Here is a 15,161-nt window from a genome sequence, read left to right on the forward strand (position 1 = left end):
ATGATGACTGATCATTCCAAGCTACAAACTACAGTATGAGGTTCTTGGGGAATGACTGAACTGATAGTTTACTTCTGGCCAGAGCTTATTTGTCTGTCAGCTCAATCTCACTTTTTTTTCCTTTTCTTTTTTTTTTTTTTTTTTTTTTTTTTTTAGCTCAGACTGCAGCCAGAGCCAACAAGTACACCATGGTGGGAAATTGATTACTCTGGTCTGAATTAGACAACTCATGCCCCCCTTTAAGTCAGGGAAGAGAACCAGACACTTCAAGGGCATGATTCATCTAATCCTAAAGCAGATATCTAAGTCAGACCAAATGAACTACAATTTTTTTGTCTCCCCACTGGTTATATGTCGAGCCTTAGAGATCTGTAGTAGACACATTAAAAGTTGGGTGAGGTGGATCTGTCTCCCAGAGACAGGCATACTGGTAATTAGTGAAGGTCTTTCAACATCTCAACTCCAAAGAGTATGATTCAGCTCTTGCAATACCTTTTACATACACTGATTTTAACTGCAACCGCTTGCCACAGAATACACAGGTCCCAATGCATGTGCTGAACCTCATGTATGTGAAAGTTAAAGCCTCTCACAGATGCAGTTTGTGAGCTTTGCTTTGTGTGTGTCTCTGGTGCCCCTGGAGTCAGGGAAGTCTCTGACATGTTAAAGCAGCACTGAACTAATGAAATTCTGTGGACAGCTTGGGTCAAGTCCTCCTCTTCTTTAGAGAAGCAGTTCACATTTAGGATATTGTGTCAAATTCATCCCTGGTATTACTCCACTTATTTCACTAGTGATAAAATGTTGGCAGAAGCAAGGAAAACAGGGTATATCTTTTATGTTAATTATATCCTATTCCTTTGTGGTCCTGCACATGACAGCCATGATAAAGTTCCACGAAAGCCAATTTCTATACTGTCAGAAACAATTTAAGGGAAAGATTTCATAGCCAAGCTTTCAGAATTTTTATCACATTTTAATTTCATGTCCAGCTCTCATTTCATTACCTAGCAGATGCAGATTCTTCTCTATCCTCAGTGCTGACTGAAACAGAAGTTCTTCGCGATTTTCAATAGAGGATTCTGCTTCTAAATGAGTTTTTAACCAACAGCCATACTCTTCCTTGCTGAGAACCTATTACAAAGAGTATGTGAGGGCACAGTCAATATGATGCAAAGGCATTCATACTTTACTGAATAAAATGAAAAAGAAGTTATGAATCAAGAACAATAAAATAATAAATACCTTCAGTAATCTTTGTAAAGACTCTCCTTAAAAGCAAACTAAAAGCCTGCATTTACTTACTCTTTTTGCAATACAGAGGGTTCGCAGCCCATCTACAGCATAAAGATTAAGGTAATTCTGGGTTTTGCTTCGGATTTTTTTTTGATGTTTGCCCCGAGGGTCATCTAGATAAGAATAAAACCATAAATTACTTGTTGAAAAGTAACAGCAGCTGAATTGCCTCAGAGAATAAAAACTTGTATACAGTGCTCACTGTACCAGCACTTTAATACTTTTAAAGAGGTGTTGATATTTCCTGGGAAACTGAAGTAAAACATTCAATTAAATAAAAAAAAAAAGTCTTTTTGTTCTTTTTTCTGTCTTCCTTCTTCAAAAAAGTCACTGTGAATGTATGTGAGAAAGACTTTTTTTTTTTACTTAAGTATTTCTTTCACCTGAGTATTTTAAGATACCATGATAATCTTCACAGCAAACAGTACTGTCAGAAAGAGAAGTATGATTTCAAATACACTACCAGCAAATGTTTTCTGCTTCTCCACAGCTCCTCATGTGCAGAAAAACAACACTTAAAAATAGCACTTAGTCTTCCACCAAGGCTAATATCTTGAAAAAAGTGGAAACAGTGCTCTGGTTTGTATATCTAAGGGCATGAAGGTCCTTTTGTCTGTTACTGCTGTACTGATAGTTCCTATCAGCCTGAATCAAGGCAAGAAGTTCTGGGTGTGACTGTGCTTTCATTTAGAGAGAATTTGCACTTGCAGACCGCACAGCTAGCTTCTACCTCGGATGCCTCAGCAAAACTTCCACTTAGCTTTTAAGTGGAACCTTCACTTAAAGCCATGTGTAACTACTCAAAATGAGGACTGAGCATCTGTTTCTTTTCTCTATTTAGCTGGGACTGGTGCAGTGTGCTCACTCTGTGGTCAACATAGAGTACTAAATATGATGGCAGCACATTTTGTTCCATCTTATTACATGAAATGATGTCTCCAAAAATTAAAAACAAGTGATAATTCATCTTTTTTATCATCTAGGATCGAGACAAGTTAATAAAAAAGGTACTGTAGTAGCAATCTTTAATAATATGAATTTCAAGGTTAGCACTTAAGTACAAGGGGGTAAATTTTTAGATTGGAACCATTGACTGAGAATGACTAGTACCTTCTGGCAGGTTTTCCTACTCCCTGATGTGATCCACTTTTTTTTTACTAAGGTCTGAATATTTTCGGGGAATGTAGAATGATATAATTCTTGTAACTGGAGCTGTTCCTAAGTTCAATATTTGAGTTACTGGTACTTGCACAGTAACCAGTCACTGAGTCAGGTGACCACTCCTCACCCAAAGTCTGGGCACCTTGAGAGACCTACTACATAGAGCACCGAATGAATGTGCTCGCCTCTCATACTGAGAGCCTATGGGCACTATGCCATTATATTAAGCACTTAATACAGGTATATAAATTAGATGGCATAAGTGTCTTACTGTTTGTCCTTTTCAGTGCCCATTTACCCAGTGTGCACTCATACTGATTTTGATCTTGCTATATACTGACTGCATATGTATATCAGTCTGTCTATAAAGTTACATAGCATTCAGCACTTTCATATTTACACAGCAGCAGAGTGCACAATTGGGCCTTCAGATGCTCCAGCAGAAACACATACATGTACTGATTTTGTAGAAATAAGGGAACTGTGAGTTTGGAATCCAAATATTCTGGGTTTTGTTCCATTTATCTCAACCATGTATCAGAACAATATAACTCACTGTACAGCTATTTTCTCACCTTTAAAGACTTTTCTTTCTAGGTCTGCAAAGCTGGGAGTATATGTACACAGTTGCTCCTAAGGGACTCTGTGAAGATTGTGGTATTTCCTGCATATGTTCATTTCAGCTCCATCTGATTAAGGTCATGTGGTGACCTTACTGGTAGGAATATTCTATTGGCTGGTAGGAATAGTCTCATGGGCCTGTTCATCTACCTATTAATACTACCTATGCTATCACCGTTGATTGTCCCAAAGGGACAATACAGATATATTATCCCAGAAGGACATCCTTACAAGTATTATTTGCAATTGGAAAGCCTTTTCTTACACTATATATGGAAATATGCATATAAGGAACCAGCAGCCTAACAGTTTCATTTTGCTACTTTTCCATTAGTGCATTATAACCTTTCTGGCACATGTTACTTTGCTGTATAATATAAGAATTTTTTTTTCCTGGGAGAAGTACTGTAGCAAACCTTCTTCGAGGCTTCTTGTATTAGTGAGTTTTTTTTAACTTTAGAACAATAAAGCCGGCAAGCATTCTTCCCAATTTATTGTGATACATTAACATTCTAGAGAAAAATACCATATTTTTTGCATATCCCACATGAAATCATCTTATGGGAGTGGCTATTTCAGTGGCTTACTGACTTCAAATGATGCAAACTTCAATAGGTGCTTAAACAGATCAAAACCCTTTAAGGTTAAGTGGTGTTAATCACTTCAGAGCTGTCTGAATACCACAGGTGCTAATGCAGTGATCATAACGTTAAATGCTCATACCTCCTTCAATGAACAAGACAGCAACTCTCTACAAGTAGAGATATGTATACTATTTTCTGTGCAAGTTCTCATTTCCAGCATATCAATGACAGCTAAAGCCCCTTACAGCTGTTCATGTGCCTCATCAGTCCTACCCTCAGATTTATCTTGTGCTCAGAATTAGAAGGAGGGAAGGAATCTCTTGCAGACAAAACCCAGTTGTGGAAATTTTTTTTTTAGCTGGGATGCAGTGTCTGCTCTGAGCAGTGTGACCACATGTCAGTGAAAAACAGCAAGGAAGTCTCCTCCAGAAGAATGATAGAGAGCTAGTGGCCTTCTGCTTCTTTATTTCCTTCCATAATCTCAAGCTGCAGAAAGCCAATGCAGTCATTGTTTTCTCAATGATTTATGTTCACAGCTCCTGTACAAGCTGGATATTGACTCAAACAGTAGCTATCTTATTTATGAACATGGTGACTGTTGAGATAAAGTAAAAACAATACACTCTTGGGAATCATTTCAAGGCTTTTGGAAATATCTGTTTGCTGTCAGAATACAGCAAGGTTCCACAGACTTAACTAGATATACAGGCAGAGCAAATAGAGTCAATTCATAATATATTAAAATTTTGAGGCTCGTGACAATTAATGCTTTCCTAAGGAAAGGAAGCTAAAACATAATACTTCTGCTTCTAATTTCAGGCTGTTTCTCTCATCATATTCTAAAATACTCTTCCTTCCAAACAGGAATCTTTGTTTCATGCCATATAGTGTTTGAGCTGGGAGTTTATAGACATGGTGCTGCCTTGGTCCTTCAGTCTAAGGGCACAAGTCTCAAGACAGACACTTGACCAGTGCACAGTTCACATGCCCCTGAAGCACTAAGATAGCATAGACCAAGTTGTGGGATTAGTTGTCATATCCATTCACTTTTTAGTAATTTCCTTAAATTATAAGTGACTGAATTCTTGTAGCATTACATCTTCTCTCACACACGTATTCCACCATCACCAGTGAACTGGATAAAACCAACAACAGATCCCACAATATAGTTAACAGCCACAGCATAAATCTTTTGAGGCTCCCTCTACATCCATTGACACTAGGATACTGTGAGCAGAGACAGCTAATTCAGTTTCAGGCGTGAAAGATGCTCAAGAGAAATGTTAAATGCTTTCCAGACAGATCTGCTGAAACATACAAATTACTGAAGCCAGCAGGGGCTTAAGAGGACTAGAAAAAACAAGGGGAACTGCTTATGGTGTTCTAGTGGCTGCACTTCACATTGCTTGCAAAAGCAAAGCACACCAGAACTCATAGTTCAATATGGGCTAAAGAAACCCCAAACAAACAAAACACCCAAATCAAAACAAAAAACTTCCTGCACAATTTCAGAACCACTTTCAATTTGCTTGCCTGTAATGATGGCGGATTTGCCCAGCTACAGACACTGCTCATTCCCACAGTGACCTTCAGGAACTCTGCTTCTTCTTCTCTGACATATATCACCTTTAATAATGTCGCCATTTTTTAATTTTCTAACTGGCCTTACTGTTTTTACCTAGGTGGGTCCTAGACCTGCCTGAAATTTCCCTGAAAATTCCTTAATCCATTGAGTCTATGGACATTGCAGCTTTGAACACAGTCTGTTATATGGTGGCAAAAAATTTAAGAACAGACATAAAATATTTTTTCTTTTCTAAATGCTCAGTTCTCATTCTGAGAACTCATTTCCAATCATTATTTTTCTTGGCATTAGAAATTTTCAGTGCTAAAAATTCTCTATTAGTAGGTTGGAAGGAAAGAAGTTTCCATAGATGTTCTACGTGCCTTCTGTGATATAAGATCTTTGCTAGAAAATGATTCGTGAATACTTTGTTACTAGTTAAGGACAAGTTGTTCTTAATTTTTTTGGCTCAGCTTTGATTTATATGGCTGAAACCAGAAAACTAATGCCAACATTTTTTCTGTGTTTCATTAAACTAAAATTACACAGTATAATCCTTTCACAATTGTTTACTCCAACTAATGTCAAAGTTTACAAAGTTTGTGGTTACAAAGTCAATGCTTTAGTGAAACATGGGAAGTACCTCTAGCACTTTGGGGTTCTGTCCATTCATACTGGGTAATCTTTAAACACTACATGAAATTCAGTGTTGAAAATACAGTAAATTAGATGCAAACTGATTAATGCAAACTAAAACCCATGAGTCTCCTATAACTTCTGAAAACTTAAAGGATTCTTCTTGAAATCAACTGATTTACAATTAGCTATTTAAAGTTGTCCCTGCTTCCTAGGATATTTGGGTGCTGGATAATTCTCCATGCTTTAGGGAAATTCCATGTTCACAGCTACATGTCTACTGCTTGCTAGTCAATGATGGATTTGAAGCCAAGATTTCTTGTCGGAACAGCATCTCTCCACCTTGCCACAACCTTTCTGTTTTGATGGCTGATTGATTCACATTGCCCTTTAGCATCATAGTTAAACACAAAAAAATGTGCTGCTTAATGCAACGTATTTCAGCAAAAGGATGTAAGGACTTACAAATGAAAGAGAGGAAAGCAGCAATAAAAAGTACTTCAGTTTCATATAAAACACGCAACTGTCCAAGCACTGCCAGGCAGGTTTTTATAAAGAAATGTAAATTGCGTTGGCTGAATTGTAAGAAATTCCTTTAAAATAAACCTTGCTGGTAGAAGATCTTCTACAGAAATGATCTTCACTCATTCTTGTGAGGTAAGGAACCAGTAATTTGTTACAGCAAATTTACAATAATTACAAAGTATTATAAAAAAAGGGTAATGGTTGCCATTCTACAAAATGAAAAGCAGGCAAGTCTACTTGCTAGACAAGGCAGTAAGATATGATGAGATCTTCAGCAACTAACTGCTTCCCAACCCCCCAAAGGTAAGGAAGAGGTGTACCTGAAGAGCAGGGGAGAAGAAGATCCATAACAACTGAATCTGCTCCTTTAGTGTAAACATTTATTTCATCTGTGAGAGGATGCCTGACCACTACTGACATCCTCTTCCTGACGGAATCAAAGCCCAATGTATGTAATACTTCAAAGCTTAAGGTTCCCAGGTGAGGTAGCTCCACTGATACCTGGTCAGACAGCCTTCCAACCAGAGAACAGTTATATGCCCTTGCTGCATAGACGAGAGCAGCTTCATCTGGACTCTCTGCTTCATAACGGAGTTCTCCTTCCTCAGGTGCACCCCCCAAAGCCGTCCTGCCTTGCTGGGAGCTGTAGCCATTGTTATTCATCTGTGCAGAGTATGCCAGCTTCTCTTCCAGTTTTAATAAAGTGCTATCTGTAGATGTAGACGAAAGCGTGCTTAGACCAAATCTGTGCATTGATTTGCTTGTAGTTAGGCTAGAGGAACTGCTGCTGTTAGATCCAGAGGTCAAGCGACTTGGAGTGAATCTTCGTATGAAGTCTTCAATGGTTTTTACTGGAGATTTTAGTTCAAATCGGTCTCTAAACTTGAGATGAAGAAAACCCACCAATAAACAAATGTCAAAGAAAAGCCGTACAAGAATTCTGACACTGATAGTCAGTCTAAGCATCTGCAACTAAAGAGTAAAATTTCTTTGAGGGCAAAAAGTAATGGTATTTGTATTTTGAGAAAGGAAAGTAAATGGACAACATTGACTCCAGAACAACAAAATAACTCACTAGAATTTCAGAATTATACCTATGTATGAAAGCACATATATTTGTATTAAAACAGTTTTTTCTTCTTTCACCTCAGATATGACTAATGGATAGTCTATCAGTGTTGCACCACCACCATCAGCAGTGCATACTAAAAGCTACCATTAGTATGAACTTGTCATCCTTCGAGCATAATCAGTGAAGGTAGTGAAAAAAAGTTAATGCAGTATTTTTCTATTGAGAAGGGTGGTATCTCATAGAAGTGAAGTTTAATAAGAATATGCCAATGTTGAAAATATTCTTAAAAGACACATGCTGCGATAAGTAATTTCCCCCGTTGCTTTCAGCATTGAAGCATTTTGCTTCAGACTTATCATTCATCTCAGTTCACACAAATCTGTTCTAAAGATACAGTAGCAATACTAGTAATAGCATATTCATAGTAATATATATTATATTATTGTGTAAGTGTAGCATTCCTGAAACAGCAGAACTGAACATTCTCCAAATGTTTCCTTGGCACAAAACCACATAATTTTGCAGACTAGTTCACTTTTTATTCCAATCTGGAACAGAAGCAAATTGCAGAATTTTCTCCAGAATGGAAATTCCAGCTGTTGGCAAGCTTTAATATTACATTCCATTATAGTTTTGTCTTACAGATCATCTTGGGAATGCGTTCTTGAAATTCTCATTCATCAATGACACTAGTTAAACGCCAATTTAAGCACTAACGATCATTATTTCTCATAATGAGCTTAAGATGTCTCTTTTACATAATTTGAAAGTTTTAAGTGATGTTTTTCAAATTTATTTATCTTTTTAAACTTTAAAAAAATATCTCACCCTTTTCTTAATTTAATCCACATATATGAAATATTTATTCACTGACAGCTTATATCCCTTTCTGGTAAGTTTTGCACATTTACACATTAGTTTCCGCACATACTTACATATTTATGCTTATTAAATGAATAAATTACAGTGCAAGAAATCAGGAGAGTTTCAGAAGTATCCTGAAATTGTCAATGAAAGCATATCTTGCCATGGAGGCAAGTGAAATAGCTGACATGCTTCATTCAGCTAATGCATTATTAAACTCACTCAGTCACACAGTGGTTCTACAAGTCATCACAATTTACTCTAGCTGTTTCTCATTAGAACAGGTTTTCGTTTCCCTAGCTTACCAGATAATTTAGTATCAAGGCAAAAGAAGCCTGAACTCTCTTCTCCTTTTTCTTTAACTTACCTTCTGTCGGGGCTGATTAGGTGCAGTAACCACGACTGTGTTACATATAGTCAAAGCTATGAAGAAGTCGAAAACGTCGCATAGTTCTGGACTCAGATGGGACAATGGCTGTTCGTGGCTCCTCATGACCTCCAGATGCTTTGCACATTCATTCACCTTTTCTAACAACCTTGGGTCAGGTGTGATGTCCTTCTCCTAGTAACAAATACCAGTGATTAATATCTGTGCTTCTACATTTCCAAAGCAGCAACATGCAATTAAAGCATCCAAAGCAGTGTCAATATCAAGAGTTTTGGGGTGGCCTTACACCACAGAGTAGAGGTGGAGAAAACTGCAACACATCCATTCTAGACAATAAACAGTTAACAATGAGCCTACTGGTAGAAATGATGTGAAATATTTATAGCAGCAATATTTATCTACTTTGGAGGTAGTGGAAAGGAGAACAGTTAGATCCTAATTTTCCTCCCTCTTTCCTGTTTATTTCAAGACATTTATTATCTAATTCTAAAGTATGGTACACTGCAGAGACCAGAGGTATGGTAAAAAATAGACAACAATGACATTTAAAATTTGGCTTTACATCAGCACAAGAAAATGAAGCCATCTTCAATTGTTTCTTAGAGAACAACAACCATCCACACATTTGAAGTTAATTCATGAGGGTTTTTTACACTGAAACATTGAGCCCTTTCAACTCTATTTCATCAGTATTTTCCACTTATTTAATATAATTCTTGTCAGAGTAAACTCCAGTATTTTGTAACACAGAGGGAGGCAAGGATACAAAAGATTAAAAATAAACTGATCTAAGCCTCTTTTCTCAGTAGAATTTTATCTCTCGATGCTCAGCAGCTGATGAATACAAGCAACCAAAGAACTCCATGTATAAAAACTGCAGCTTGGAATTTTATCAAAAGAGCTTACTCTTCTTGACTGAAATCAAGGAATTCCACCAGTGCAAGCAGCATCTTTCTTTGTCTATATTTGTAATTTGCTTTAAGGGTGAATTTGTGTCAACAGTGGAACAATGCAAAACCCCTGAATAGACACAACTTGGCTCCTCTCTCCTCTTATTACCATTTAGCTGATGTAAAACTTAGACAGAGTTACAACAGTATAAAAATAAACCAAATGAAGTTGTAAAGTCACCAACATTTTGAAATGTAAAGATGTTTAGTTTTTAAAATACAACACATGCAGTCGACTGATAACCACTGAAACACACTAAAAACTATGCTATGGTGTACGTTAACAGTGTCTAAGAATTGTAATACATGGTGTCCATGCCAGCACTTGATAGTTTTAAAATCCTCTGACAAAAGAGAAAAGAATTTGCATATGCAGAACTATTTGAATCCTTGACCTCAATGCTATTCTCAACTTCTGTACATAAAAGGAAGACATGTATTTTTTTTACAAAATCAAACTATAACTAAAACCAACATTTCAGATTGTCTTTACCTTCAGCTTGTTCACACAGGCAAGGCATTTAGATAAGCTCTATGTCAACACTTCATTGTTTTTGTACAAACAGCTGTGACTACAGAAGTAAAAACACCAAGATGAAATCTATAAAGAGTCACACAATGTGCTACAGATTTTTCCTTTCCGGGACATGGTTCTATTACAAGGTACAGGACACTGTGCATTTAGTTCTCATTACTTACCATTGGGCTACTGAATGCAGTGTGCTTTGAGAGTATGCTTGCTCTTTTTGCTTCAGCTCTGCTACCTGTGCGCCGGTGGGTTTTGGTGCTCTGGCTCCGGTGTATCACTTTGATGCTCTGATGGCTGCAGATACTGTCACGCTGGGACAGAGTTCCTCCTTTTGGGGCTGCCTCTTCTTCTTCTGAATCAGGTTCTTGGTACATTGCTAAGCGTTTGGCTATCGAGTAAAAACAAAGAGGGACAAATGTTGCATATGTTAAAAGTGGCTTAGAAAGAGGGAGAGGGACATGGTGACTTTTTTTCAGGTGATCTGATTTTAATATTATGCTGTGCTTTCTCAGTAATAATGAATGATTCCATTACCAGGAGATATAATGTAGTCTTAACTGAATGGTAGTATCTAATGGAGGATGCAGATAACATAATTAGAAATGTAACACAATGCACTGCCTCCCTTATCAGCACATTCTCTCTGAAAGGCAGTTAAACTCTGCAGTAATTCAATGCAACCCTGAAGACTATTCTCCAGCTCTGCCTGATGAAATCAACCAAATAATTTGGTCTTCACTTGAAATCTAAGTAGGAAATAAACAAACCAGATTTTTTTCCTGTCATTTCCACCACAAATTTCAAATAAAGTATTTTCCAGCAAAAATGTCACATCTACTGAGTACCAGTTACTGACACCTGAAATGTACCCAGAACAGCATGCCTACAGAGTACTATTGCCTTTGTTTTACCCACCGAGATGAGATATAGACAGCATTAAAGCCTTGCTTAAGGTCAGGGACATTTGCTGCAGAGTGGGGACATGAACCCAGATTCTTGACTCTTAGCCTAGTGTTAAAACCACTGTGGAGCTTGTCCCTTCTTCTCTACATGACAGACAGGACAATATAGCATGCAGGATGCTATAAGCTGCTATAAGCAGGGGACCCTCACCTACTGCAACACTTGTTCCTAAAACGATCTGCTGCAGCGACCAATTCCTGTTTTACACAGAATGAAAGAGTTTTTCCAAATTATATATTTTAGATGAATACTTCCTCTGTGAAGTATTACACCAAGCCAATTAATGCTAGAAAACAATCCTGGCAATTGGATATACAGAAATAAAAAAGGAAACAGAAAGCAGAAGTGTGAAACAGCTGTGGAATCCTGCCCCTCTAATGACAGGCTGTTTAGCTCTAACTCATGTACAACATATTTTTTCATTTTTAAAGACCATGGGCATTTATTAATCTGAGTGATTCATTAGACAGGCAAATGCCACTCTAACAGGTATCTATTTATTCCTTCATTATGCATTCATTGAAAAGCTTTTCATTATGCTTTCTGAATAATCCACATTATACAGTACAAGTTACATACTTGTGGCTCAGTTTGCCTCGATTCTCCGGTGTAACAAATTAGATTTTTGTCATAGCAAATGATAAATCACTAGCATGTAAGTTAATTATTCAGGCCTTTAACAAACAAACAAACAAATTATTTCAAAATACTTCCTGAGAAAAATCTTGCATTATATAGGCTTTGTCTGAAATCTGGGAAACGGGAGTTTCTCAGTCCTGGCTGTGACTGCTCACCTGATCACTGCTCTAACTCTGTGCCCAAGTATGCAATGTCCTCCACTGCCCTCTGGCTCCTCCTGGCAAAAAATTCAGACCATGGATGTAGAAAGTACCATAGCACATTTGGAGACACAAAGGACACGCTGCAGTTCACTTCTGCCCCACAGCTTGAATAGAGCCCTGCAGCCCAGGTCCTGAGGCTGATGTAGACTAATGGTGAATGACTGGGGAGTTTCCTTCATTAGCATAATTTGGTGGGACACATGTTCCTCTGTGTCATGCGGTGGGAAAGAGGTTGAGCAACATCACGTTCATTGCTGTGTAGGCAGCTGCTCCTTGTGCCACACGGCTTCCAAGAGAATAGCACAGCACTGATGCTTTATCCTTTCAGTACCTGCCTAGTTCTCAGATTTGTATTACAGAACCTACAGGACAGCTCAAAGAATAAGAGAGGTCACTGGTCTCCTTGGTCCTTCTGTTGCATGGTAATGAGCTGCAAGTAAATGAAGTTCATGTCACCTCCAAAGGCTGCTTCCTGCAATTTCACGCATGTGCTTTGAGCTAGTGCAGTTCTCCCATCACTCTTGCCCACTAATTCCCACTTTCTTCTGCTCTGTAAGCTTCTGTGTATGTTCCCAGTGGAAATAAATATCCGTACAGTGTGATTTAAGTCAAGTGATTATAGGTTTGTCTACATCAGAAGCAGTCTACACTGAGGGCCCAAACTGAATTGAAGCACCTACTAAGCAGAGATCCAGGGCCTGGATCAAGAGGAGAGCCAGACTGCTCACTGCTCCCCCAGGAACACCAGTTCCTTTTAAGGGAAACCCGTGGAGGAAGGGAAGGGAAGGGAAGGGAAGGGAAGGGGGAAGGGAAGGGAAGGGAAGGGAAGGGAAGGAAGGGAAGGGAAGGGAAGGGAAGGGAAGGGAAGGGAAGGGAAGGGAAGGGAAGGGAAGGGAAGGGAAGGGAAGGGAAGGGAAGGGAAGGGAAGGGAAGGGAAGGGAAGGGGGAAGGGAAGGGAAGGGAAGGAAGGGAAGGGAAGGGAAGGGAAGGGAAGGGAAGGGAAGGGAAGGGAAGGGAAGGAAGGGAAGGGAAGGGAAGGGAAGGGAAGGGAGGGAAGGGAAGGGAAGGGAAGGGAAGGGAAGGCCACTCTCAGGAAAAGCATAAGAAAAGTTTGGATGTGCCATAGGGATAATATTTTCACCATAGATGCTGGCCATTTGAATGCTAGGCTGACAGAAATCTGTGCTGCTTCTTCTCATAAGAGATAACATCTCTTGACATGGAAAGGGATGTTAAAATTATGTCAGCCTTGCAAAATGTACCACTCTGTAGGTCCAACTCTCTTCCAAGTAGAGTGTTTTTAAAAGGCTGTATTTTCTTTAATAATCACACATACTTTAGGTTTCTGCTCTGAAAATATGTCTTGAGATATAAGACCTCAAAAATCCTGAACTGAATATAATTTTATTCCCTGTATAAAAATTCTATGGTTAAGCAGAGAATGCATTTCATGAACAATACACAGTTATGCCTGCATACCATATCTCTGGATTCCTCATTGCTTTCTTCTTTCTTGCATTACATCTAAACATATTTTGTTTATTCAACATAGCAAAAGCTGTTTCCTAATGCAGCACTCAGTTTGTTTATTAGAATTACACTGATAGCATGGTTCTTTTTAGTCTATATAATAATAGCTATCTCTTGCTCCCTATACAGGTTTTATTGTAACACATCCATTTAATTGTCCTTGCCCCTGAGAAAAAGGAGGAAAAGGGAAAGTAGGAACAAGACTAGAATTTCATTTGACCGAATCTAATGCAATTCTTTTGATACAAATGGTGTTATTTCAGTTTATACCAAGGGAAACCTGACAGCAACAACAAAAAACAAGCCTGAGCACATTTCAATGTTTTCTCAAGTGCAGTCTTACACATTATGCAGCAAGAATTAAGGAGTTTAAAGAAATACTGAAACCCTGTTCAATCGTTATGCTATGGCTAAGGTTCACATTGCTTCAGCTGTGCAGTGCGTGCTTCTCTGGGAACATGCTGTTCTCTCCACCCACTCAGCTCCCTCCAGTTGAGAACCTTTTCCTGTGAACATTATAACCTGAGAGACATTGTTGTGGGATACTTTGCAGTTTCAGCACTGAAAATTGATGGCCTTGATCTTTTTTTCTATCCAGTTTCTTATTAAGGGCATAGACACAAACAACTTTGGTAACACAGCAATGCAATTTATGAAAGTCAAATTTCACTATCCTGTACTTCACTTTACATTTATGGCACAAAGAAGAAACAACAGTTAGTACTTATTCCATTAACCCTTTTTATCTTTCATAACCCTTTTTATCTTTCATTTATAGCAGGAAGCTATAAATAAAACTCCTGTAATAGCTGCCAGGCATTGAGAAGAAAATTCTTTATCTTCTTGGAGATAAATTCTTTTATTTTAAAAATCCTTTTCATTAATTTAATTTTGATTTTGGTGTGTTTTTTTTTTTTTCTGTTTTTCCTTGCATGCCATATATGCTCTATGACAAGAAGTCCATTCTGCAGGCTGACAGAGACACTGTTGCCACACAGCCAGATGTTCCACTAACTTGAAATGTGAGATTGGGAACCTGTAAAGAATTTCCCTTCAAGCAGCAAAAAACTGCAGACCCCTTAAGCCAGAATACTTAAGTTGTCATTGTGTGGGCACTATTTCACCATGGAAAAATTCAATTTTGCCTCAAACCAGTCAATAAGGCTGCTACTGAACTGTCACTAAGTAAATCTGTATGTACAGCACTTACACCATCACACCACCTTATTTCCTTATTTTTTTATAAGTGCAAGTTTATTTCACTTTGAAGTGCACTCTAGTGTCTACATAAAGACTGAGACAAGCAGCTACAATGCTATAAATTTGTACAAGTTGGCTAACATAATCTTAATTTACTTTGTAAGAACTTGCCCATAAGAGCAAACCTTGAGATAAGAAAGCAACAAGATTTCCCTTCCTCTAACCTTTTGACATCCCCAGAGGCTTAATAACCTTAAGTTCTTTATTAAGAACCCTTTACTCAGAACCTTAGGTAATTCCTTTTTTCTTGAGATTTTTCAGAGAAATTGTCAGTGTAGGTATATAGTTAGAGAGAAGCAGTACTTGTCTCTAGGGGTGAATTATTCTGTCTTTTATAGGATTTAAAATGGGCACTCTCTATGTACTGAGTTCTACA

General features: G+C 38.1%; 1 protein-coding gene across 2 annotated transcripts in view; it reads right to left on the bottom strand.

Moving 5' to 3' along the window:
* ATP10A (ATPase phospholipid transporting 10A (putative)) overlaps positions 1-15,161 on the bottom strand; it is a 110,833-nt gene that overhangs the window by 18,126 nt on the left and 77,546 nt on the right. For both annotated transcript variants that reach the window (XM_053936123.1, XM_053936122.1), the window contains exons 8-12: positions 10,361-10,578; positions 8,691-8,885; positions 6,708-7,269; positions 1,306-1,409; positions 1,008-1,134 (exon numbers count right to left, since the gene is read on the bottom strand). In XM_053936123.1, coding sequence (XP_053792098.1) covers positions 1,008-1,134; positions 1,306-1,409; positions 6,708-7,269; positions 8,691-8,885; positions 10,361-10,578 — 1,206 coding nt within the window. The remainder of the gene's footprint in view (positions 1-1,007; positions 1,135-1,305; positions 1,410-6,707; positions 7,270-8,690; positions 8,886-10,360; positions 10,579-15,161) is intronic.

The sequence above is a fragment of the Vidua chalybeata genome, chromosome 2 (assembly GCF_026979565.1).
Source record: "Vidua chalybeata isolate OUT-0048 chromosome 2, bVidCha1 merged haplotype, whole genome shotgun sequence".
Lineage (NCBI taxonomy): Eukaryota > Metazoa > Chordata > Aves > Passeriformes > Viduidae > Vidua > Vidua chalybeata.